The sequence below is a fragment of the Diceros bicornis genome, chromosome 18 (assembly GCF_020826845.1).
Source record: "Diceros bicornis minor isolate mBicDic1 chromosome 18, mDicBic1.mat.cur, whole genome shotgun sequence".
Lineage (NCBI taxonomy): Eukaryota > Metazoa > Chordata > Mammalia > Perissodactyla > Rhinocerotidae > Diceros > Diceros bicornis.
In genome coordinates this window covers 57,946,025-57,973,303 of record NC_080757.1, presented here as the reverse complement: position 1 = coordinate 57,973,303, position 27,279 = coordinate 57,946,025, and the positions used below count along the sequence as shown (strand labels likewise).

The window sequence follows — 27,279 nt, the reverse complement described above, 5'->3', positions numbered from 1 at the left end:
GGGCTCCCTTGTCGAAAATTAGCTGTCCATAGGTGTGTGGGTTTATTTCTGGGCTCTCAATTCTGTTCCATTGACCTGGGTATCTGTTTTCGTGCCAGTACCATGCTATTTTGGTTACTATAGCTTTGTGGTATATTTTGAAGTCAGGGATTGTGATATCTCCAGCTTTGTTCTTTTTTCTCAGAATTCTTTTGGCTATTGGGGGCCTTTTGTTGTTCCATCCCAGAAGATGAACTTTGACTTGACTTTCCAGTAGAAATAAAAGCTATCAGGCTGAAACTTCAAGTTTCTGCTACTACAGACACACGAATTTCACACTGTTCTTTGGCCCACACTTCTATTACTCCTATCTAAGGCTAATACCGTATTTCATCAATTCGAAGACTCCCATGTCTTTTATGTTAACATCACTCACATTGGGATGTGCCTTACCATTGATGACATGTCAGTTAATTGGCAGCACTTTTCCTTTCTTAGTGGTACATGAAATACCTGCACATCTCACAATTAATGTGTCAGAAAGGCAATGCAAGGCGGCGACCCCCATGGCTCTGGATCCTATCTCAGGGACTTTGTGTACCCAGGTCTTCAAACCACGACACTCTCCAAAGCAGACACCAAGACCCAAAGCATAAGAGTGGGTCTTAGATTTTAATTCTTTGTTTTTATAAATATTCATGTACTTTCTAGCAAGGGCTTAGTATGATGGACATCATCAAGTACACAAGAGAAGAGAATCCAGCCACTGTGTATGTGTGGAGAGTGGAGGAAAGCACATTTCCAACTTCTAACTTGCCCAGGGATTGTGTGGCCACCCTGCAACGAGCTCCTTCTCATCAGGATTTAAACATGTGCAAATTGCTACTATCTTCAAAGACAGCATCACTGCTCTCCTTAACCCCAAATTCCTCTCCAGCTACCTCCCGATTTGGGTCCTCTCCTGTCAAACAACTTGAAGGGTTTGTTTATGATGTCTCTTCCTGCTTCCTCACCTGCCATCCCTTAGCCAGCTCCTCTCACCTTCCTCTTTGTGGCAACTGACAATTACTTCCCTGATGCTAAAATCCAATGCGATGTTCTGAGCTTTACCTTCTTGACCTCTCAGTTGTCCTTATCAGTGATGGCCACATTGTCCATCTTGAGACTCTCTTCCTTGGCCTCCATGACATTGGAAGTCCTTTCTTGGACTTCTTCTGGCTTCTCTGGCCACTCTTTACCGCTCCCCCCTTGGCAGCCTTCCTCTTCTACCCTTCTTTACGGTTTTGTGGCAGACACTCTTTGTTCATACACTCATCCTGGGTCATCCAATCTACTCCCATGGCTTCACTTATCAACCATGTGGTCATGACCTGAGCCCCAGATGGCTACTAGATTTCTACATCTGGATGTCTTATAAGCACCTCAAAATCAACACGTCCCAAATACTCAGCAGCTTTCTGCCTGACTCCTCTTCTGAGTGGATCTATCACTCTCCTGATAGACAGCTCCAAGTCAGGAACCTGGGCTCCATCCTTGATTCTTCCCTTTATCTTCCCCAACCTATATCCAACCAACCACCGAACCTTGACATTTCTAGCTCCTAAATGTTTTCCCTAAATATCCCTCAAACTCATCCATCTGCTTCTATTCCTATTGCCAGAACCAGAGTCTGGGCACCATTCTCTCTTGTCTGGAAAACTACAAGAGCCTGGCTGTTTCTAACTCATCATCCACACTGTAGCCGGTGTGATCCTTCTGAAATGCATATCTCCTCCCAAGTGTAGAATCCTTGGAAGCTTCCTATGGCCCTTAGGTTAAGTCGACAAGGTCCTGAGCAGTTAGCTGTCCCCAGTGCACAGTTTTCCAGCCCTACCCTCTAACTTCACCATGCTTAACTTCCTGCTTCCAGGCCCTTGTTCTCCCCTCTTCCATCTAACCACCATGTATCATCAAGTCTGAGACACATTTCTGCACATTTTAACATTTCTGAAATTGGGATGCATCTTATAATTGATGATATAAATAACAATTTAACTGGCAATGTTTTTTTCTCTAAGTGGTATATAAAATAATGCATAATACAATTGATAATATCTCAGATTCAATAAAACACAGTAATTCCTGGTCATTCTTGAAATATTAGAGTAATGTCACTTCTCAGAACCTTCCTTGACTCTCGTAGGCCAGTCTGGGTGCTTCTCAAACACCCACACTGCCCTCCCTGTATTTACCACAGCACAGGCATAGTATATTGCTTTTAAAACTTCTGTCTCCCCCTCTAGGCTGTAAATGATGTCGGCATGGTGCCTGACACACAGTAAGTGCTCAATAAATGGTAAAGGCGTTGACTGCTTCTCTCAAACACACACACTGAAGTTAAAAAGAAACGCAGAAATAGCCAACATAGTATAAAGCAAGTAATTGGTATAATAGAAAAAAATCCTAGACTAGGAAACTGAAACCCTGGACACCAGACCAGCTTCACTAATAGTGTGTATCATCTTGGTCAAGTAATTTCATAACCCTGGAGCTCAGTTTCCTTCCCCGGAAGTGCAAGGTTCAGACTAGCTGACACTTTAAAGTTCCTTCCAATTCTGCAGGCCTATGATTTTGTAAGTGAAGAACAGAGAATGTGACATGCAGTTTTGTTCCGTAATGGCTATCATTTCAGAGTCCAATGAATCTCTTACCTATGTCCCTGTTCCTATTTCCCTGGCCTTGGTATAAACATGAAATATTTTTTGTAATTACTCTAGATGTTAAAGTTCTCTATCTTTAACTCAAAGGCATATGAGATAAATATCCATTACATCTTTTTTTTTAAAGAAAGCTATAAAACCTATTATAGGTTGATTTTTAAATGTATAGGGACCTTCAAATATATTTTTTCCTGACATTGGCCTTTAGCTAATTAAAATAACAGAAGTTCCTGAGTATTTACCCAAATGAGTTGAAAATTTATGTCCACACGAAAACGTGAACAAGAATGTTTACAGTAGCTAATTCGTAATTGCCCCAAATTGGAAGCAACCAAGATGTTCTTCTATAGGTGAATGGATAAGTCAACTGTGGTACCTCCATACAATGGAATATTAGTCAGTGTTAGAAAGAAATGAGCTATCAAGGCATGAAAAGTAAAAGAGGAAACTTAAATGCATATTGTTAAGTAAAAGCCAGACTGAAAAGGCTACATACTATATGATTCCAATTATATAACGTTCTGGAAAAGGCAAAACTATGGAGAGAGTAAAAAAAAAAAAATCAGTGGTTGCCGGGGATTTGGGGGAGGAAAGGAGGGATGGATAGGTGGAGCACAGGGGCCTTTTAGGGCAGTGAAACGGTGATACTGTAATAGTGGATAAAAGACATTATGCATTTGTCAAACCCATCAGAACTGTACAGCACAAAGAGTAAACTCAAATGTAAACTATGGACGCTAGTTAATAAAAATGCGTCAATATTGTTTCATCAATTGTAACAAATGCACCCCACTAATGCAAGATGTTATTTACAGGGGAAACGGGGGAGAGGGAATATATGGGAACTCTTTACACTTTCTGTAAACCTAAAACTGTTCTAAAAGATAAAGCCTATTAATTAAAAAGACAAATAACAGAGAAGCAAACTTGCTCTCTCTCTCACAACAGCAACTTTCCATTTGAACTTTGCAGAGGAAACTGAGAACAGAGTAGAAGTACATTTGTCTGGGAAACGTAAAACCACTAAATTTACTTAAAAATACGTAATTAGCATAGTATCAATTCACTTTATTACACATTTTAATGTATCTGGCCCAAAGGTTTTATGCTAGATGTAGCACTTGCAATTGCTTCTTAGGAAGCTAGGAATATGAATGCAATTGGTTCTTTCCTTCCACTACAAAATTCAAAAGCAGCAGCAGCAGCAGAAGAAAATGAAGAGGAGGAAAGGGAGGAAGGAATAAAAGGAGGACAGAATAAAGAGAATGTTAGCAAGCAAGCTACAGAGAGTTCTATCTATCCTGGTTATGAAAAACCCTACTTCTCTTTTGTAATAAGTGACAATGAATGGCCAGCTACTATCAAAGTCAAGGTACTTCCACCTGTCATCCTGCCTCTGCAAAGACTGGAAATGAAGAAAACCTACCTGAACCCAAACCTGAAGGAAACAACTGGCAAGGACTCAAAAGCCAAGAATCCAAGTTGACAGGAATGTAAGAATCATTCCACACCCCCTCATCAGCTCAGACCCCCACGGCCCAAGAGAGCTAGCCAAGATACACAGCTGCCGCTAGGATGAGAATCCTGACACCCAGCCAGTGCTCTTCCCCTACACTGCTGTTATCTTTAGAGAAGGACCAAAGGACAAACTCAGGGCTATTTTTCCTCAAAATCTTTAGAGAAAAATGAATTCATGCTACAGAAGTGATGAAGTATGCAAATAAGTGAATGTTATCTGTCACTAGTTTTGAATCGAAACCACCAATTCTAAGATATTTGAATATGGATTATTCAATTTTCCTTGTGTTATCTGCCCGATGCATCCATTATATGTAGTCAATTTTATATCTAATATATCTGTATTTTAAGAGTCTAAGTATTGCAACCCAGTCTTCCCTTTCCCCTTTGAATAACTGCTGAGTAGGGCTGGAGCCAGCAGGTGAATTAAAAATGCATCTGACATTTTCAAAAGGTGGGGAAAAAACAATGAAAAATATGTGACACAGACTGTATCTGACCTGCAATGTCTAAAATATTTACTATCTGACCCTTTACAGGAGAAGTTTGACAGCTCCTGGTGTAGAGACTAGAAACTTCTTGTAATATTAGACTAAGCATCAGACATATAAATCTTCTAGGGAAAAAATCCCAGGAATGTATCCTAAGTCTTGTGTGGGTGTTCTTTTATTTTAAAAATAAAAATAGTCATAAAATTTTTTAAAAATTAATTAAATAATTTGTTCCATGTCTCCTCTCCAATTGTGGGGATCATCTTCTTTATGATTACTGAATGGAAAGGTAATATGATGCTATTACTCAAGAAAACAAAGAGAACATATTAAGTTTAGAGATTATTAGATTACTCTCTTAGAAACCCAGTGCTTTTAATATACTGTAGCACTGAGCTACAAGTATACCAAAAGTCACTATGTTAGACCTGCCAACAAAAGACGGGATGAACTGCCCAACTCTTTCCTATTTCCTTCAGAGACTCCTTTGTGTTCCGACGGTCCTCTAACCACACACAGACTTCAAGCCTTTGGACTCATTCCTCTGCCCTGGACTCTCTGGAGAGGTCATCCAGTTTCATGAGTCGGAACATCCTCTCCATGCTACTGAAACCTAAGTACTGTCTCATGTTGCCCTAACTCTAAGTCTGGTCTCGCTCTTCAGTTGCCCACTGGACAGTGTTGCTTGGAAGCTGTTACCCTTCAAACTGAACATATCCAAAGGTCAAACAAGAATTTCCTGAGTCTGAGCCCAGGACGGTGCTGACTGTTGTAGGAAGGCACTGACGCATAAGATATGGTTTCTCACCTAAGTGAACCAACAATCGATTGGGGAAATTAAAATTACAAGATACAGAAGCACATGGAATTTCTGGAAGTCAGTCATTTAGAGAGGAAAGATGACCATACGCTGCCCAATATGGTAGCCATTAACCACATGTGGCTACTGACCACTGGACATCCGAATTGAGATGTGCTGTAAGTATATACACATTAGATTTCAAAGGGTTAGTACAAAAAAAACAGAATATAAAATATCTCATTAACAATTTTTATATTGATTTCATGTTGAAATAACATTTTAGATATACAGGCATCCCTCTGTATCCAAGGGGATTGGTTCCAGGACCCGCCCCGCCCCCCTCCCCCCCACCCATACCAGAATCTGTGAATGCTCAAGTTCTTTAGTCGGCCCTCCATTATCTGTGGATGTGGAAACTACACGTACAGAGGGTCGACTGTATTAAGTAATCTCACCTGTTTCTTTTTAGTTTTAAAAATTTGCTATTAGAATATTTAAAATTACTTATGTGGTCACATTTATGGCTTGCGTTATATTTCTATTCAATAGCACTGCTTTAGAAATGGCACTGTATTCTTGAAAGAGATAAAAGTTTGAGCTGGTTTCTCAGAAATATGTTAAACTTAAATAATCATCTGTTCTCATAAAGGACTATTCGTTGTGGTAGATCACAAGCTTTTCAGGTGAGAGATTTTCCCTTACGACTCTGTACTAGGTGAAGTACTAGCACCTTATCTCACAAACAGAAAAATGTCACCAGGTATTTGTTAAATTAACAAAGAGACCAAGGCCCCAGAGTATACAGCAAGCACAGTACTCTCAGTTCACCCACACGCTCATCCTCATGTTAATATTTCCAGCTGCCTGAAATGCTAACGCTATGGCTGGTGGTCTGGGAGGTCACCCTGAACCCTTAGGAAAGGGAAGAGAAGCCTCACTCAAGAGAGCGATGAGGTAGCAGGAACCAAAAATTCTGACCCTGTCAAGCTGCACCTCTGGTCTCTTTTATATGAAAGAGTGATAAACCTTCTCTGGTTTAAGCCAGTATTTTTCACATCTTTTGAAACTAGCGATCAACTAACATAATCTCAACTGATAAGTGGACAATCTTGAAATTTGGATCTATTCTTATAATATAAATAAACCAAATGGGCAGTTTCTGACTAGCCATACACTCTCTTCAGATCCAAATTTCCAATCTATTGCTGCCCAAAGAAACAGACTAGGGTATGAAAGCAATCTTGACATTGCTCTTCTCAAACAGACCTGAATCTAAGGCCACACCTCAATGGCAGCGGCTCACAAACAAGTCTATCCTACACATCACTGTTTTCACACAGCAGCAGAACACAGTAAGGGCAACGGGAATTTTAGTTGGATTTTATTTATGGATTGTCAACAAATCATTTGTTTTATTTAGAAAGAATTAATATAGCAACCAGTTAATAACTACACAGCTCATAAAAAAACTTCCAGTGAGCTGGAAATTTTGGTTATTCTCCTTCATCTAACGAGCTTTTTTCTTCTTTTAAATGAGGGCGACATCTGCTGGGGAAAAAGTAGATGTTAAATCATTATATAAGAAAGCAAATCTTTTAAAACAATTTTCTTTCTAAGAAACAATTTTCTGCTTTCAGTTAAAAATTTTCTGAGGGCATTGTCACAATAGGGTCCAAATAGTTTATAAATTCCTACTATTGCTTTTCCAAAACAACATGGGCAGGAAGTTCAGCCTGTTCCTTCAGGGCTTTGGAGGATTTTTATTTGTTTATTCATTCAGTCATTTATTTATTTATTTATTTTTGGTGAGGAAGAGTCGCTCTAAGCTAACATTTGTTGCCAATCTTCCTCTTTTTGCTGAGGAAGATTGGCCCTGAGCTAACATCTGTGCCCATCTTCCTCCATTTTGTATGTGGGATGCCACCACAGCATGGCTTGATGAGCAGTGTGTAGGTCCATGCCTGGGATTCAAACCTGCGAGCCCCGGGCTGCTGACGCGGAGCGTGAGAACTTAACCATTACGCCACTGCGCTGGCCCAAGGAGGATTTTATTTAGAAGGAGCTCCTTTTCAAACTTTTATACTACACCTTGTCATCTCTAGGAGAAAGACAGGAGGAGCTTCCCTTGGTGACTCAGCTTCAACTTTTATTCCACCCTGGTCACTGCCCTGTTCTCTCTCCTGCCTCCCCAGCTGTTTTTACATTGCCCGAGCTTCCATATTGTCATCTGAAAGTCCCTGGGCCCCCTGGCCTTCCTTTCATTGTGCTAACCATACTTCTGTACCATCCCAACCTTCAGTCTGGTTTCCAGGCTGCCTGACACTGCCACGTGTAGGCTCTTCTCAGCCCCCACTGCTGCTAAAAATTCCTCTTATAATCTAATGTGGTCTGCCAAAATTCCCTTATTATAACTATTTACAACTGTTCCTAGGCTCTTTGAAATCCTGATACCACCCAGCCCCTTCTCTCAATCAATGCCTTCGACTTCTAGGTTACTTAGATGCTACCCATTCATTGACACATACTAAGGCCTTCTATAGTCCAGCCACTGCTCTAGGCACAGGGGATATACCAGTGAACAAAAAGGCAGACTCCAGTCCCCCTGGAGCTTGCAGCTTAGCAGGGAAAGACAATGGACATGGTGCACAATAAGATACATAGTCACCAGCAGGTGTTAAGTGCCGTAAAAATTGAGGAAAGTAGGGAAGGGTAAGTAAGGGCTCAAACTCACTGTTTTCTTGTTACCTGTCCCATCATTCTTTTCACCCCCACAAAATATGTCACTATCCTCACTTATTCTCTCCTTATTTACTTATTTAGGAGATAGTTAATGAGTGCCTATTTTGTGCCAGGCACTGGGTACACTAAGGAAAATAAATAGATATGGTTTCCATCCTTGTAGTTTATAATATAGTAAGAGACAGCCACTATCTTTAAAACAATTCCACAAATACACGAGTTGCGGTAAACATGATAAAAGTAACAGTGGGACGAAAGCACCTATTTTAGGTTAGGGACTCAGAGAAAGTTCCTTTGATGAAGTGACAATTAAGCTGAGCCTGGAAAAGTGTCAGCCAGGTGAAGCGTGGATGTGTGCATGGACGTGCCTGCCCACTTGTATGCGTGTGCCGTGCCTGCGAGCTTACTCCCACCTGCTGGACAGTGCGTGGGGAGGTCCTGAAATGGGAAAGAGCTTCGTGCTTTCAATGACTGAAACAAGGCTGGTGTGGCTGGAGCTCAGTGCCTGAGGGGAGGGCTGTTAGACGTGAGGCTGGAAAGGCAGGCACAGACTTGGGAAGGATTTCAGATTCCTCACTTGGCCAATAGCTGGGAGAGTGTTGGGGGTAGCCTGGTGGAAAGATACTCCATGGTGGTCCTGTCCTGCCTGTAGCACGAGGAGGAGTCTGGAGCCTCCAGTTTCAGGGAGAAGTTCTCTAGGGACAGACTCCTCTGATTAAAAACTCATGGAGAGTCAAACTGCTGTGACCATCACGGGCTGTTTAAATTCAACAAGCAGGTGACCTTGATCAAGAGCCTGTCTGTGCAGGCTCTAGAGCCAGGTGGTCCTGTCTGACATCACCTTCACAGGTAAGGGAAACAACATGGGAGCCACGGCCCACAGCAGCAGCACCCGCCTTGTTCCGTTCTACAAACGATACAGGAACACACTTGGGAGAAGTTCCCACTATGGTCCACCTTACGTTCCTCACAAGGGACTTAACAGAGCAGGGGAGCATGGGGCGTCCAGCCACTGAGGCATTTCCATCTTATTTAATTACTCAAGTCATAGTACCAAGACATTCTTTTCTTTACAAATTTATTTGGAAATATTTAAGATGTGCAAAAAGGCATAAAGACCAAATAGTCAACAAACCTCCATGAACCCAATCCCCAGCTTAAGAAATAAAATGTTGCCAATTCCACCAAAGCCCCGTCTTCCCTTCCCTGACTGTACAGTCCACCTTCCCCCAGAGATCCTCGCCATGCACAATTTGGGGTTTATCGTTCTCACGTGCTTCTCTTGAGATGCAATGTATGGCTACGAGTATGGACTCAGGGTTTAAACCTCAGCTCTGCCACTTACTGGCTGGTGACCCTGGGTAAGTTACTTAACCTCTCTGTCCCTTGGGGATAAAATGAGGGGAACAATACTTTACTGAAAGCATTCTTGGAGGAATGAATGTTAATATATGTAAAGAACCATTTACAACAGTGTCTGGTACAGAGTAAGTGCACCCTGTTTATATGATGTTAAAGAAAAAAAAATTCACTGACACTTGTGAAAGATGGTAAGGCAGACTTGATTCAGGACCACAGTGACGGGTATAGGGACAACTGCTATGGGGTCTTACGGGGGGGGGGAGAGAGATTGGGCTCAACTCTGAATACTGCGTGGGCAAGTGGGAATTTATAGCCAAGGAGGAGGGTGGGGGGCAGCGGATGGAAAATTACTAAGAGGAAAACATCAGGGGAGAGGGAGATTCTTGCTGAAAACGGGCCAGGGTGGTCAGACATCACCTGTGAGTGGTGGAGGATGGGGAACGTGATCAGATATCGAGGGAGATCAGATATGGAGGGTGGGGGGTTCTGGTTAAATTGACTCAGCAGGGTTCTTCCTAAAACTAGATTTTACAAGATAGTGCACACATGGCCTAGGAGAAGGTCCAGGAGACTGACTAAAGTCTGGTCAAGCAAAGAATCTCTGTCAGCTATAATCCTCCTCTTCCTCTCAGAAGCAACAGAAAGTATGTTAGGCTGATTAAAAAAAAAAAAAAAAGGCACATTCAATGAACTGTAGATAAGGAAATAAAGAACGGAAGAAGGTAGGCAGAAACTCAAAGAAGTCACCGTGGTAATTTAGGAGAGATAATGACAACTGTACTCAAGGTTGGAGGATTAGATCTCTAGGTCTGGCCCTAAACCTTCTCCCTTTAATTTGGGTCTCACTTTTCCAATGTTTGGAAAGTGTTAAGCACCATACAAATGTGAATGAAGAGCCAGCCATCCCATCATTTTCAAAAATGTTACAGAGCAGTCGTCAAACCTGTCTGCCCTCCCCCAAGACGCACACCAGTGGCAAGACCGACAAGGGTCTGGCTCATAGCTATGGCTCAGGCCCCCAGCAGATGCACATGCATGCAGCCTGGCAGGCAGAGTGACCTGGCCACTCTCTGTCCGCTGCACCAGCTCTGAGTGTAAGCAGAGCCTCGGAGATGGTGGAAGTTTCTGTGCAGGGTCCCAGTTCAGAATCACTGCCTTGGTGGTGGTGAGACACATCATTGGTGGCAGCTTCCCGATTGATTGCTGGGCTGCAGCAGTGACACTGTGCTCTGGAAGTTAACAGTGCCAGTGGGGCCTCCGATTCTTTCCTAGGGAGCAGCTCTTCAGGAGGACGTTTTAGGGAGCCTAAGGGCCACCCCCTTCCCCTGGCCTCGCGATGATTTTATAAGCATCCAATTCCCTGCACTTAAACTCATTTCTGCTTAAAATAGCTACAGTGGTTTCTATACTCTTCAACTAAACTCTGGTTAAGAGCATAGATTTTAGCAAGCAGTACATTTAAATCTTCCATCCATTAGACAACATCGTGGTATATGGTATGAGCTAGATACGCAACAACTTTCCTTCCAATGGCATTTACTGTAATGGGATTTATTTATATCTATCCTCAGCTAAAATCTCTTGGGCTACCACCATTAGCAAAGTATACTGACAAGTAGGCATACAAGAGATTGGAGAGGGAGATTTTAAAAGTAACGTTTTATATGTAAATGCTAACCTAGAGGGACATTTTAACCTACACATTTAACACGTCTTATTTCTGAAATTTGGAAGCACATTACAATTGGTGTATAAATTTAATATAGTTTTTTCATTCACCCTCGAACTCCATCAATAAGACATTATTAAATCAATAATATGTCCTATAACTGATTGCTCTTAGAACTTAAAAAAAAGTCTTTGTATGATAAAGCATAGAATTTCTCTTATGCATAGACACCACACAATGACAATAAAGGGAAAAATATTCAAATATCATCCATTAATTCCAGCCATTTCAGAATATATACTCAAAGATTCAGAGTTTCTTAAAATTTTAAATTTAAATTTACTCAAATATATGATTGACTATTTGCAAATGTGACTATGAAAGAGAACTATTCTCCAGTGCTAAAATAATGAGTGATTTCAAAGAATATTTTCATTATTACAATTTCTTCTGCAACCTGTACAGCAACAAATATTGTAGTGAAAAGTTCCCTTAGAATAATAAGATGCAAGTAGAAGACAGCTCTGAGCATCAAGGGTCCATCTGCTGTGTTTATCGGCAGTCCCAGTGGGGTACAAAGCGATGGCCTTCTGTTTGTTCTGTTGACGGCTTCTGGCTGATCTGTCACCATGGCAACTCTTGGAGTCCAACTCAAAATGAGCAGAAACTCATTAACTACTAACTACATTAACTTAGTGTCTGTTGCTAACGAGAAATGCCATTTAGAGATATTTTCTATTCTAATGTATTACAGTTACTTCTCTAAAAGATATTAAATTAAATTAAATGCTACTCAATATATCAGATTGGATAATATAAAAAAGTAAAATTATTTTAATAATGACTACTAACAATAAGAATCATTTCATTAAAAGGTTACTTTATTTTGGTCCTTGGATTCTTCTACTCTAAGAAAATGTACTATTTATCATACAGGCAAATATTTCTCAGCTCTTTTAAACAACAGCTGGCTGATTTAGAAGATTAAAATAAAAAAATCTGATAAGAGCATATGTTAAAGCCGAGTAATGAATACAGCATTAATATATATTGGCTTTTTTATAATCTTTTCAATATGTAACGTCAGTTCAAACACTCCCCAAAAGAGGCAACACACTGATGGACATGAGGGTAAAGAAAGTCCACCAAGGGGCCGGCCCGGTCGCGCAAGCAGTTAAGCGCGCGTGCTCTGCTGCGGCGGCCTGGGGTTCGCAGGTTCGGATCCTGGGCACACACCGACGCACTGCTTGGCAGGCCACGCTGTGGTGGTGTCCCATATAAAGTGGAGGAAGATGGGCACGGATGTTAGCCCAGGGCCGATCACACACTCTCTCTCTCTCTCTCCACCAAGTGCACGGCTCTCAGTTCCCTCACCTCCATCCTGACCTCATCCCTTTCCTGAACTGAACAAGCTCTCGAGAAACAGCGAATCCTAAACCCCTTGAGGTTTAAGTGGAAGTATGTCCCACGCGTGTTCTCTCTGGGCATGTATATTGCCTTCTGCAGTAGGACTGTGTGGGTGTGTTCTTTAATAAATTAATCAATTGTAGCATAGCAATAATCCTGGGATGTTTTTCCCCAAAAAGTGCAGAATCCTACAACCTGCCAGAAGAGGGAGCCCGAGTTAACGTACTCCAACATTTAGTCAGAGAAGGTGGGGATGGGGAGGAAAATCGGCCATACTGCAAATTGATTTTGAAAAGCCTTTTTATTGCTCTTAGGAAAAGAACGTTCCACTTCTATCATGCCCTGCACAGGGCTGGCCCCCATCTACCTTTAGCTCATCTCACACCACTGTCCCCTTTGCTGACTACTCACCTGCTATGCCAATTTTTTCTGTTTAGGTCCTGGAAAATGCCACATAGCCAGCCAGCCTTTGCAAACGCTGTTCCTTCTGTATATGGGAGCCCTTAGCTCTCTCTCTACTTTCCTGGGCCTAGTTATGTTCTCTTCATCCTTCAAATCTCAATTCAAGCATCACTCGGGATGCCTTCCCTAATCCAGCCTCATTCAGGTTCCTTTGTTCTATGCTCTCATTAAACGATGTTCCTTTCCTTCAGAGTAACCATCTCAGTTAGTTAACGACACATACAGCACTGTGATTGATGTTTATGTCCATTCCCCATTAGACTCCAAGCTCCATGACAGTGGGAAGCATATCTATTTTTTTAATCTTTTTCTCCCCATAGCAAACAGCATAGCGCCAGGGAAATGGTAGGTGTTCAATATCTGTTGGATCAAATGGTTAGCCCCACTAGTCTCTAAGTTCTGCCTATTCTATCTATAAACATGACCTGTTCCTCTCCACCCTCACCACTCAGTTTAGTCACCTGGAGTCTGAGCCGTGCAGTGGTCGAACTATACCCGCTGCCTTTAGTCCTCTCTCCAACTGTTTAATTCATCTTCAACCTGGCATGTTCAGTGATCTTTCTAAAATATAAATCTCATGATCCACTCTCCCACTTAAAACTCTCCAAATGGGGCCCTCTGGTCTAAAAGATTAAATCTAACGTCCTTTAGACGGACTTGATATATAAGCTAGCCACCTTGCCCTCCACCTTTCTAGTTTCAACTCCTTTTTTTTTTTTAAATTTTTTTTTTTTGTAAGCAATATCAGCCCTGAGCTAACACCCGATGCCAATCCTTCTCTTTTTGCTGAGGAAGATTGGCCCTGGGCTAACATCTGTGCCCATCTTCCTCTACTTTATACGGGACACCGCCACAGCATGGCCTGACAAGCGGTACATTGGTGCGTAGCCGGGATCCGAACCCTCGAACCCCGGGTTCCCCAAGCAGAGTGCATACACTTAACTGCTATGCCACCAGGCCGGCCCCTCAACTTCTTTTTTGGTAGGATAGATCGTTAAGAGTGCTCAGTTCTAATGGCCTGATGGACGGGTCTTGGATGATTGGGATAAGGCATCTCTCCTTGTCCTTGTTTTCACAGCTACCTTAGGGGACAACTGGAAGAGTGCCTAGCTGTAGAATGCATTTATCACATTCTTTTTTGTGTGTGTAAGATCAGCCCTGAGGTAAGGTCCGACGCTGATTTTTTTTTTTGCTGAGGAAGATTGGCCCTGAGCTAACATCTGTGCCCATCTTCCCCTACTTTATATGGGGCGCTGCCACAGCGTGGCATGACAAGCGGTGCATCAGTGCGTGCCTGGGATCCGAACCGGTGAACCCCGGGCCGCCAAAGCAGAGCGCGTGCACTTAACTGCTTGAGCCACTGGGCCAGCCTCTCTCATTCTTAATCAGTATTTTCCTTTCCCCCACTTTTCTCACTTATTTTTAAAAACAGGTTATCTTTTCCTATAAAGATATAAATATCAGATGAAAAGGTGATCAAATGAATGTAACTGAAATCCTTTCAGGTAGAAGATGTAGGATAAATCACAACATCCACAACATTTTATTGCATTCATCTGCTTATATATCCATTTGCTTATATACCTAACTCTTCCTATTAATATACTTCTTTGAGAACAGGGAACTTATCTCTACTGTCTGGCAGGTATTTATTAATTGTTTATTAATTAATGAATTACCTTGACAACTCTAGGTAGAAAAATGTGACTAATATTTAGCTCATTTCTTAATGCAATGTTTAGTAGGTGTGCTAAAAGCTAGATAAAATGTGATCACAACTGAAAGTATTTTCTTTTTTTTTTCCTGAGGAAGACTGGCTCTGAGCTAACATCTGTTGCCAATCCTCCTCCTTTTTTGCCCCCAAAGCCCCAGTAGATAGTTGCATGTCATAGCCGCACATCCTTCCAGTTGCTGTATGTGGGACGCGGCCTCAGCATGGCCGGAGAAGTGGTGTGTCGATGCGCGCCTGGGATCCAAACCCGGGCCAACAGTAGCGGAGCGCACGCACCCAACCGCTAAGCCACAGGGCCGGCCCCAAAAGTGAGTATTTTCTGAAATTACTATATTACAAATAACTGCACACATAGAAAGAAAGGGAAATGACTGAGGCATGCAGAAAACTAAGCTGTAGTGATGAGACTTTCTGCCCTACTCTAGAGGCCAATTTAATATTAGAAACCAATCTGCAATAAGAAAGGAGATAACTCAATAAAAAGTCACAAAATATTTGAACAGACATTCACCAAAGAAGATACAAAGTTGGCAAAAAAACACATGAAAATAATGTTCAACATCAGTAGCCACTAGGGAAACACAAATCAAAACCACAATGAGATACCATCACACACCTATTAGAATGGCTAAAATGATAAAGACTGACTTTCCGAGTGTTGGTGCAGATGTAGAACTGTGAAATGGTACACCACTTTAGAAAAGTTTTGCAGTTCCTTGAAAAGTTAAACATACATCTATCCTAGGATTTAGTCACTCTACTCCCACATATTTACCAAAGGAAAATGAAAGTATATATCCATATAGAGACTTGTATATGAATGTTCACAGAAGCTTTATTCACGATAGCTAAAAACTCAGATGTCCATGAACAGATGAATGGGTAAGCATATTGTGATAAATCCAAACAATGAAACACTGCTCTGCAATAAAAGGAATGAACTACAGACACACGCAACAACAGGAATGAATGTCAAAAGTGTTATGTTGGGCCGGCCCCGTGGCTTAGTGGTTAAGTGAGTGCGCTCCGCTGCTGGCGGGCCGGGTTCAGATCCCGGGCGCGCACCGATGCACTGCTTCTCCGGCCACGCTGAGGCCGCGTCCCACATACAGCAACTAGAAGGATGTGCAACTATGACATACAACTATCTACCGGGGCTTTGGGGGGGAGAAAAAAAGGAGGAAGATTGGCAATAGATGTTAGCTCACGGCCCGTATTCCTCAGCAAAAAGAGGAGGATTAGCATGGATGTTAGCTCAGGGCTGATCTTCCTCACACACAAAAAAAGTGTTATGCTGAGTGAAAGAAGAGTGCATACTCTGTGATTCCGTTTATATAATAGTCTAGAAAAGAAATACTTCTGTAGTGACAGAAAGTGTCTGCCTACAGAGCACCGGGGGTGGGCGGGGCAGGAGAGATGGGTTGAAAGGCGCCCCAGGAAACTTTCGTGGATGATGGATGTCACCTTGATTGTGGGGATGGTTTCACAGCTGTGCACACGCCAAAACTTACTAAATTGTTCTTTTTAAATACGTGCAGTTTACTGCATGTCAATTATAACTCAATAAAGCTGTTAAATAAAACAAAGAAAAGAAAGCAATCTAGGTAAACAAATTATTTCTCAGAAAGCTTCCTTTAGAGCTATAAACTGTAACTTTCTCTAAACTTGGAAACTGCTTTTATGTTTAATGTTTTAGTGAAAAGTTATATGAACTAGAGACGTGGACTTTCTTCTCTTTATCTGAGCCTTATTGTGAGGGCCCTCAAGAAGATGCTGTGAAAGGGGCTTGTGACCAAGAAGCAGTGCCCTGCTGCCCTGTTATCAGTGGGTTTACTTCCTTTCTTCTAAAATGTGATCAAGAACTTCTCTCTCTATATATGTACCTGCTTAGTTTGTTTTTTTCCCCAATACATTTTCATCCTTTTAAATTGCCTACATACTAGGGGAAAAAATACCACATCTTAATACTCTTTATTTTGTTCCCATGGAAAAAAATATTACTGCATTTATTATATCTTCCTTCCCCTAGGGATTTAACAGTAAAATTAAGTAATTACTTTAAATATAGAGCAACATGGTAAAGAAAGACATATTTAATATTTAAAATCCTGTAAGATACCATCCCATAAAGATCCCTCATGTAATCTTAGGAATTTCTTTCAGCCTTATTTGAAAAGATCCTAAGTTACTTCCTAAAATGACTGGTTATACTCAAAACAGATATATAATATCTATGTCTCCTTCATACGATAGCAGAAAAAATACATAATTGACAACCAGAAGATAAGAGTTCTAGATCTAGTTCTGCCAAACTAGCTGTCAAAACTTGTACAAATCACTTAACCTCTTTGAATCTCATTTCCTATCCAACATAGGAATTGGATAATCTCTAAGGACACTTCAAGCTCTAATATTTTATTAATTTTGTAGACAGGCAAATAAAATACATTGTGCTGAGCATACTGACTAGACTTTTAGCTACTGCTTTTAAGAGTAACTCATACACTCAAAATAATATTTGCTTTGGTTATGTGGAAACGAACATGAATACATGTAAACTCAAGGAATCTGGCCAATTTTATTAGACAGTGTAACTCAGGTAAACACAGATCTGATGCTTTATAAAGACTAACTGCTGATACTGTGTTGAGACCCCTGAGAGGCTGAGCAAACAGCCATCAATTGCCCCAGCGAAACAGAGGGCCACCGAACTGGAGAAGTGCGAACTGCGCGGTTCTCATTTTGTCTGTTTCATCTCTATCTGATTCTGACATGGAGAGGGCGCACTTTCAAACTCAATTCTCACTACTTCTCACCCATATTGAGAAAAAGCTTTGTAAATATATGTTTAGAATGAGCCTTAATGGCAGTACAGCACAGTGCATATAATTTGTGATCCCAAAACGCTTATCACTCAACATAAGGCTACTGGAAGAATATGGTTTCAATTTATTTACATTAACAAAAGGACATAAAGGTTTTCTTAAAATTAACAATTACAAACTTAATGCATGGCAAAGTTGAATACCTGATTGCAAAACTTATAGTCCTTTCAAACAAGATTAGGAGATTAATTAAAATGTATGAATTTATAAAGGTATATCATTCAAAACCATAAATCATTAATCATATGGAGTTTGAGCCATACTGGGTCATCAAGATATTCGCTTTCATACGTGATATAATTAACTTTGAGCTTTTTGTACGAAAACTTATCTTTCTATTTTATGAACTCTAGAAAATCTGGCTAAAACCAGTGAATTAAATTCACTTCACATTAATGAGTATTATTATAGTTCATCCTTAAAAAACCCATTAAATCCATGAAAAAACCCAGAAGACAATATGGAGAATTTAGGTTCATGAAGCCATCACATCACATAGAAAGCTATTATTATCTGTGCCCAAATTAAGGGCAGTGCCCAAAATAAAGAACAGAGATTACTGATTACCGAAGCAGAACCCATTGTCAAGTGTCTGGCACTCAGACACCAGTTACAGCATGGCAGGGAGCCGACACACAAGGAATGGTATTCCACAACAGGATCGTGTTTGCTCCCCTCCCCCACTATGAGAGCATACAGGGCCTCTCTAAGGCATCACAGGTAACTGTGTTGAGCTGGCTCTTTCCTTGTCACCAAGGCAAAGACAATGTTTAGCAGAATTTACAAAGACTACTCTGTTTGAAAATAGGCTCACAGAGGGGTTTTCAAATTGCTTAATGCAGCTCCTTGAGGGGCAGGGGATGGGAGACTACTCACTGGGGGAAGCAGCAGAGAGGTGATATAAAATATATATTTATGTATAAACACCCATAAAGAGATGTACTCAAGGATGGCCAACAAAATGCTTACTGGTAAATATCTCAATCTCAGGATGGAGGGATTTCACGTGAACTTTAACTTTTCTTTAGACAATGTTCAAATTATTTTCAATGAGAATATATTACTTATATTTTTTCATCACAGGAGGAAAAATAAAGAAAAGGTGACTGTGATACAACTACCCAAGACTAGACGGCAGTGAAGGAGAAGGATTCCAGGCATATGCACATCCTCAGTGAGGACACAGAGCATCAATCCCACTGTAGGACCTGCACACTCAGGGGATGGGAGGAGAAAACTGGTGAACGGCAAGAGTGAATTAACTATTTGAATGAAAACCTCTAGAGATGAACTAGAGGGTGTCTCCTGGTTGCAGAGAAAACATGGCTCCCAGATGAGATCAGGGCAGGATGCTGGGTATAAATGTTGGCAGCACAGCGTTTCAAACAAACTTACTCACTTGGCCTGAATCTTAAAACAAGAAGAAAATGACCTCAACAAAGAAATCACAAGCCAGGATTTGAAAAAACTGTCAGAGACAAAATTTTATTTTATTTGTAATTTTGTAAAGCAGCCTTCTAGAAACCCAGTTTTCAGATTGGGTGGGGGAGAGAAGCATGCCATATATTAGAGTAAGATCATCAAAAAAGACAAATTTCTACTGAGATTCAGTTCTGTATTAGTCTCTTAAATGAAGATTCATAGTTCAAGTTCAATGGTTATAGCCAGCTATAAAAAATTTTTAAGCATAATTGATATAATGAAGACTGATCTATCACGAATGGATTAGGCTATTCTCTAGGAGAAAGCAGAAAGGTATAATATATGTGTGTGTATATAGTATATTCTAAAGAGTTCTCTGAAAATGTTTAAAATAAATCAAAATTTAAAGAGGTCAAGTTTCAGTTACTGAGAAGATTAAGTCAAATATAACGCTAAATAATGGAGGCATTTTTACTAATACTACTACTAGTGAGCAGTGTGTAATATTGCAGAGCAAGGAAATTACTAATTGATTGGGTCTAGTTTGAGCTAATTACCAAAATAAAATCAATTCAAACTTCTTTCTACTATGTTAATTGATTCAGTATATTATATAATCTAATTTATGATTGTAGCCTCTCTCATGAGAGTATTCAATTCTTGACTCACTCAAATTGTTAAACTCTTTCCTAGAAAGCAGGGTTCTCTAGCTCCTGTTGATTCTGGAGCAGCTGTCACATCGGCCAGGAAGCATGACCTGGCTCTGGAGTCAGAGGCAGGATTGAACCAAGCTTTGCCACTCACTAGCTCTGTGACCTTGTCTAAGTTACCATACCTCTCTGAGCATCCCTTTCCTGACACAGGATATTTTGAAGCACGGTAGGTACTGAGACACAATAAATGCTTAACAAATGTCTACTGTGTGTCTTTCCTGGATGCTTTAAGTTCAGGAAGATTCTGGTGAATAGCAGACATCAGTCCTGTTATTCACTAGCTATGTAGTCTTGGGGGCATTCAGCAAACTTTCATAGCTTCAGTTTACTTGTGTGTACACTGGAGACAACGGCACCAACAACGAGAAGTAAAAAATGTAAAGGCCGAGTACAGGGTCTGGCATGAAAGCAGTCTCTGAGTGAGAGCAATGACTCAGGCCTCCTGACTCGGCACACAGGGCCAGGAGCTGGGGACGTGAGAGTAAGCAAGGCAAACGGAGCCCCTGCCCTTCTAGCTACACAGAACAGAGGAGGGAACATACATTAAAATAGAGAAGGTTCAAAAAGTAAATCTGTGTTATGTGTGAACACTAATACTAGTCCTACAATATATCTCATATGTTCAGTCCAGCCTGTGCTATTTAACACACGTGTCCAGCCAGAAATTCAGAACCACTGTCTTGCAGGCAGTTAATTTTGATTTGAACCAGTAATAATAGAGAGTCTGAGAGAAATTTAAACCTCGATGCTGCTAATATTCACTAATGAATTACCTAGCAGCACTGTTAGATTATAATTCAAAAAGCATTTTTTTTTTGTTTAGAAAGACATTAATAACCATTATTATGATCTGTTCTAAGGCTAGTTATAGTTAGTACAGTTACTGACAAATCATACCCAAAGGTATGATTAGAGAGGATAAAAGGAAAAGATAAAAACCCAGGAAAGGTGGGAGACAGCAATGAAAATACTCATCAGAAGGGTAACAGAAAATAATAACTCTGTGTAAGGTGGCAGGACAATGTAATTCATGATCACTATACAATCATAAGCAATTTGTTACTATTTGAAAACAATTACAATGACAATGACAACAGAATATAGCTGGTATTAAATCAGGTTGCAAAACTTCTCAAAATGTTAAATAAAAAAGGAAATGGATGAGTCAGAACAATAACTCTGTACTTTTAAATGACAATTGTAAGGAACCATTGTTTCCTATTTAAGATCATAAATTCAAATACAACTATGTACCACAACTCTTTGAATCCTTCTGAAAAAGTATTATGTAAATTCACACTGCTTCTGCGAGTGTAAGAGGAAGAAATGTCCTCTTTGAAAACTATGCTGCCTTTTAATATTCATTTTATATAAAATTCATCTCTTAATGTGACTCTGGTGTAGGAGCTCTGAGGCCTACTGCACTGGGTCAGAAGCCCGGGCTCCCTCAAGTCCTATCCTTACCACTAATGGCTGGACCAAGAGCAGGTCATTTAACTCCCACTATCAGCTTCAGTTTCTCCACTGTAAACTAACACCCGCCCTACTCAGTCATCAAGTTCAATGAGATAATACACATAAACTTTACTTTGAAAACTATAAAATGTCAAATAAGAGTATTAGTTGTGGCGCTGCCTGAGACAGCATTCTCACGAAAGTCTTTATAGTACACATGTCTGCATGTACAATTTGTGGATAAGTGATGGTCCAACAGAAATAAATAATTATAACAATTAATTACAGCCAATCTGTACTGAGCACCAAGGCACTGAGCCCTTTTCATGCACGATCTCATTTAGTCTTTACAATAGCTTATAAGGCACAGACCATTCGTTCATTCTCTTTCTCATTTTAAATATGAGATAGCTGAAGCTTAAAGAAGTGAAGTAACCTGCCCCAAATCAAACAGAGCTGGTGTATGTGACTCCTGGTGTGTGCTCTTCACCAGCGAATAGTCCCCAACCACAGCAAATATAAAATGGAAAGGCTCGGAGTGTCGCTTCCGTTTTTCTCATTCTCCAGTAAATCACAGGGATGCCTAAGTTACTGTGAGAACTATATGTTTCCACCAACAATCATTAAGCCAATAATAAGCAAATTTTGGACTTGGAGAATAAAGAAATGTCTTACATATCAAAGAGGGAATACAGAAAGAATATGCCTCTTTTTATTATAAATAGTTGGCAAAGACAAATTGGAAACTTCAAAAAAAATTCAGTATCCTTTGGTTCTTCTTATTCAAATTGGATCAACTTTATGAGTTTAATCCTTGTTTGGCGGAAATCAAACCAAAGGAAAATTATAAAGTATTGTTTAGAAAGCTAATATAACATTCTTTAGGCATTTTAGATTAAGCAAATGCTAGTGAGATTCAGACGTAAAACCAATGATAAATGAAGAATTTCACACTGAATAATAAAAAGTAAATTCAAAGGCAGGGTTAGAATCTTTGTTTTTAACCATTCATTACAAAAAAGTCATCTTTATCATAAAAAGTTTGGTACTGCCATAAAATGTACTCCCCCCCAATAAAATAAACTTACCTTTGGTTTTTTGATCAGCAGCCTGAAAAAAAAAATCAGAAACTCTTTAGGAATAACAATGTGTTGAATGTACACATCTATGAAAGTTTATAAGCAGACTTTTAATATTGGAAATTTTAAAAACAAGTTTTTGCCCAGTTAATTTATTAACATTTATTACTGGGAAAAATGTATAACTGTCTACATGCTATTGATTATATGCCAATATTGATCTAAAGGCAAAACAATCTATCTGGAAGCTCATTTGAGCTCTATATCTTAATATAGTTTAAAAGGTATTACAGTTTAAACTACAAGATATATTAAACTAGACAAGAACAAAAACAAATAGCATAACTTGGTATGTTAAATGCCATAAAATCCAAGCACCACTATAAGACTTATGGTATGACTTTAAATTTTTGTATTTACTGATAGGATTACATTTGTAAAAGAACATTTGCCAAAGCTGCAAAAATTATTTCTAGCTTTTCTAATAAAATCAGTTAAATGGCCCTTTCCTCATTTCTTAGACACGGCTGTTCTGAACAGTTCATTTTAAGTAGAGTAGCATGGACATTCTCTACCACCACCAACTAAAATCAAACTTCTTTAAAACACAGCTCTAATATTCTAGTTCCTTAAGAAAGACATCTTGTGGCTGTCACCCTATATTTATTTCACTAGCACAATATCTATTTTTCGCTAATTATAGATTTAGCATATCGATTTTTAAAAGTAATATAATGCAACTTTGTCATGTAATGGCTATGATGATGCAAATGAGACACATCATGATTATAAAGACAATGATGTAGTAACTCTAGCCAAACCTTTTTCTGAGCACCTTCCTTCTTTTTCTTTTCTTCCTGCTTTTTCTTTTTCTTTTCTTCCATCAAACGCTCCTCTTTTTGTGTTTCTTGTTCTTTCTCCCTATTAAATATAAAGAAAACTAGTATTAGTATAATGTCCTTTTTTTTTTTTTGTGAGGAAGATCAGCCCTGAGCTAACATCCATGCCAATCCTCCTCTTTTTGCTGAGGAAGACTGGCTCTGAGCTACCATCTATTGCCAACCCCCCCTCCATTTTTTTTTCCCTTTTTCTCCCCAAAGCCCCAGTAGATAGTTGTATGTCATAGTTGCACATCCTTCTAGTTGCTGTATGTGGGACGCCGCCTCAACAAGGCCGGACAAACAGTGCGTCGGTGTGTGCCTGGGATCCGAACCTGGGCCGCTAGTAGTGGAGCGCACGCATTTAACCACTAAGCCACGGGGCCAGCCCAGTATAATGTCCATTTTAAATCAAAAAATGAAAAAGCATTAGCTGCAGAAAGTTTTAAGTCTGAGTTTCACATATGGTACAAGCACAGTTTTGAGCAGAGGTGTTAGAAATGGACATTTGCTACATGGAAATGGCTACGTTTATCCAGCACCACAGCAAGCTGCCCTGACTCCTTTAGTGGTTCAGTTGGTCTTTGGTTCGGCCCACATGCACTGACCACCAACCTTCTATCAGGCAGTGTATTAGGAGATAAGAATACAAAACGGAGTGAGACAGTTCCCTCAGTCCAGCCCCAGGCCAGCACTTCTCAATGTTGTCTTAGGGACCACCATCACCAGAATCAATGGGGGTACCTATTAAAAATGTAGATTCCTGGCTTCCACTCATGCCCAACCATATCAGAATCTTTGGAGGTGATTCTTATGCACACTATAATTACATGTTTGTTTGACAAACCAAATTTTTTTTTTTTCGAGGAAGATTGGCCATGCTCTAACATCTGTTGCCAATCTTCCTCTTTTTCTCTTTTTTCCCCAAAGCCCCAGTACATAGTTGTGTATCACAGTTGTCGAGCTATAGTTCTTCTATGTGGGACACTGCCTCAGCATGGCTTGATGAGTGGTGATGAGTAAGTCCGTGCCCAGGATCCAAACCAGCGAACCCTAGGCTGCCGAAGCAGAACGTGTGAACTTAATCTTTATGCCACCGGGCAGGTCCTAAACCAATTGTTTTTTAAACAAAGATTCCTACACAGTGTGGTGTGCTACTATAAGGATATACCGGAACACAGCATAGAGCACCTCCGTTTGGAAGAGTCGCAGCCTATGAGCCAGGGCTTAACTGTTGCAAAAGTGTTTGGCTGGCATGGGGTGGTGTGTCAGTTATCAATTTATTGCCTGTCAGCTCCAAATTCAACCTTCAATACATGCTCTGCAGTAATGGACAGAGTTCCTTGAAGCATTTCTCCTTTCCAGTGAGCACAATGCAGAGCTGTCTCAGTAAAGGGCCCTAGAGGGACACTGCAGGAGAAAGGGGCTCTCCCACTGTTTCTGGCTGCTTGAGTTGAGGTCAGCATGTGGCTCTGAGGACATCAGTGAGGACCTCAGTCACAGGCCCAGAAAGGGCAGTCCCTCAGCAACACTGCGGCTCTGGCATGGTCTAGTGTCACCTTCCCATGACCCTTTCAACACAGACACTGTGAACAACACAACCCTTTTAACACGACACAGGCCTCCTGCCTCTTGCCCCACCTTCACACTAGTCTCTCATGGTTCTCCCAATGACATGGTCCTCTCGACTGGGACACAGTGTGCTCATGCCTGCTGCACTGATACCCCCACTTCCTCTGCACACTTGCATGCCGGGTCATAAGCTGCAGCTTGCCACCAGGAGGGCTGCCACCAGAGCTCCACTTCCTGTATGCCCACGTAACTGGCTAGTGGCTGTGGCTTTCCTGGGCTGGGCCGTGCTCTGGAGGAGTCTTCCTGCTGCCCAGCAACTGGAGACCAGCTGACCAGGGCAAACCAGGGAGCTGCAATGACACCTTCTTCAGGGAGTCTGAACCCCAGCTTTGGGGAGGCAGGGTCCTCTTCCAATCAGTCCTTCTTCGGGTACTCTCACTCAGCCTAGGTACCACACAGTTTTCTATAGTTCCTCTTCTATCACAGTTTAATTAATCTTTGTAATAAACCTTCCCTGTTTACATCACCATGTGGTTTCTGTCTCCTGACTGGGCCTAGATTGATACAGGTGAGAAGGAGGATTTAACAGACTAAGCAGAAGGAACAACAGGCACAAAAGCCTCAGCAAAACATCATCATCCATCCATTAATGTTGTTTTTGAATTTAGTAATTTTGGAGTTTGTTTTTAATTTGTAAATGCGTTTTACATACAACTACATGCAAAAGGAATTCCACCCTAGTGTCAGTTTGTACATATTTAAAGGCTATCATAAAAATAATTTAAATCAACATGGTATAGGGGGATATGTAGAGAATATTCTTTCTTTAAAACAGTAGTTCTCAGTCTCAGCTGCTCATCAGAATTACCTGGGAAGTTTTAAAAACTTCCAATGCCAAGGCTGCAACCATTTTCAGTGAAATCTCTGGGAACTCAGACGTCAGCAGTTTTTAAAGCTTCCGGATGACTCCAACGTTCAGCCAAGGTTGAGAACACTGCTTTTAAAGAAGGTCAGTACATTTATCAAGTTTGGGAAATGGTTATTATTCATTATCTTAGATGATGCTTTCCAGGAATATCTTCATGTTAAAAGGTGTATAGACACTGGGAAATCTGCATTTAAAGATTCTGACAAGGTGCAGGCAAGCCCTGTGGGTGACGGGCGGGTGCCATAATCACTGTGCTACCTTCACACATCCTGGGCAAAAGGGAACAAATAAAACCAGGAAGGCAGTGGGTGCACCTCTACTGTTAAACTTTCTTAATCTACAGCACAATGAAGCCTTAAATTGTCTTCAGATATTAAACTTAACAAAGTCAGCAAGTATAGCTACATTTTTAAAAGGTACTCAATAGAAGATGGAATAAAAATGATTTTTGCTTAATTCTATTACTCTGAAAATTAAATTACTTAGAGCAAGCTATTCCTCCAGCAGTACAGTTAAGGTTTTACTGTAATAGTAAAATAAAATGTAGTAAATAAAGAGCCCATATAGCCATGAGATATCTTATACTTTCCTGTCCGATCATGTTTATATGACAAAGCACAATTCACATGTATGCTCTTTAATAAAGTTTTATCTAATTTTTCCATAACTAATAGTAATTTCTTCTACCTCTAACTCTCAATGTACAATTTATGCCATTTTTCAAGAATAATTTTTAAAAATCAACATTGAGGGCCAGCCCCGGTGGCGCAGTGGTCAAGTTTGGTGTGTTCCACTTCGGCGGCCCAGGTTTGGTTCCTGGGCGCGGACCTACACCACTCATCTGTCAGTGGCCATGCTGTGGCAGCAGCTCACATACACAAAGAGGAAGATTGGCAACAGATGTGAGTTCAGGGTGAACCTTCCTCAGGAAAAAAAAGAATCAACATTGACTCATATTTTTACTTTATAAAGTAATACTTATGAAAAAAACATAAACAAGAACAAAAGATAACAAAAGGTAAGGTGACTCTTTTTCCAGTGCCCATAGGCCCTTCACCTTGGAGGTAACATGTTAAGTTTCTTGGCTATCTTTAAGAACATTCTCTCTATATATGACTATACACTTATCTTTTTTTAAAAAAATAACAAATGGAAGCATACTATTCACTCTCTTCTGCAGCATTCTTTTTTCACTTAATTATATACTTCAATATATACGTGGAGGAGAAGTTCCTCCACATCTCTAAATAATAGGCTTGGATTTCTATTTCCTGACATCAATTTGAGATATTAACAATTTAATTCCTGTAAAGATGGATATGAATTTGGTTCTTACAGTACCCCTATCTTCCATCCCATCACTGCTTTTAGTTAAACTTATAAATGGCATTTGCTTTACAAAAAATATATAAATATTTGCTGCAGAGCTAAGTAGTATACTGTGATTACATTTTATTTTGTGTAACTGGTTTTCCTAAAGTCCTAAT

At 40.4% G+C, this 27,279-nt stretch overlaps 1 protein-coding gene across 6 annotated transcripts in view; it reads right to left on the bottom strand.

Annotated features, from left to right (window-relative positions):
- Window positions 1-27,279, bottom strand: part of TNRC6C (trinucleotide repeat containing adaptor 6C) — a 147,969-nt gene that overhangs the window by 81,812 nt on the left and 38,878 nt on the right. For all 6 annotated transcript variants that reach the window (XM_058561743.1, XM_058561742.1, XM_058561744.1 and 3 more), the window contains exons 2-3: window positions 23,236-23,335; window positions 22,424-22,445 (exon numbers count right to left, since the gene is read on the bottom strand). In XM_058561743.1, the coding sequence (XP_058417726.1) occupies window positions 22,424-22,445; window positions 23,236-23,298 (85 nt within the window). In that variant the 5' untranslated portion in view covers window positions 23,299-23,335. The remainder of the gene's footprint in view (window positions 1-22,423; window positions 22,446-23,235; window positions 23,336-27,279) is intronic.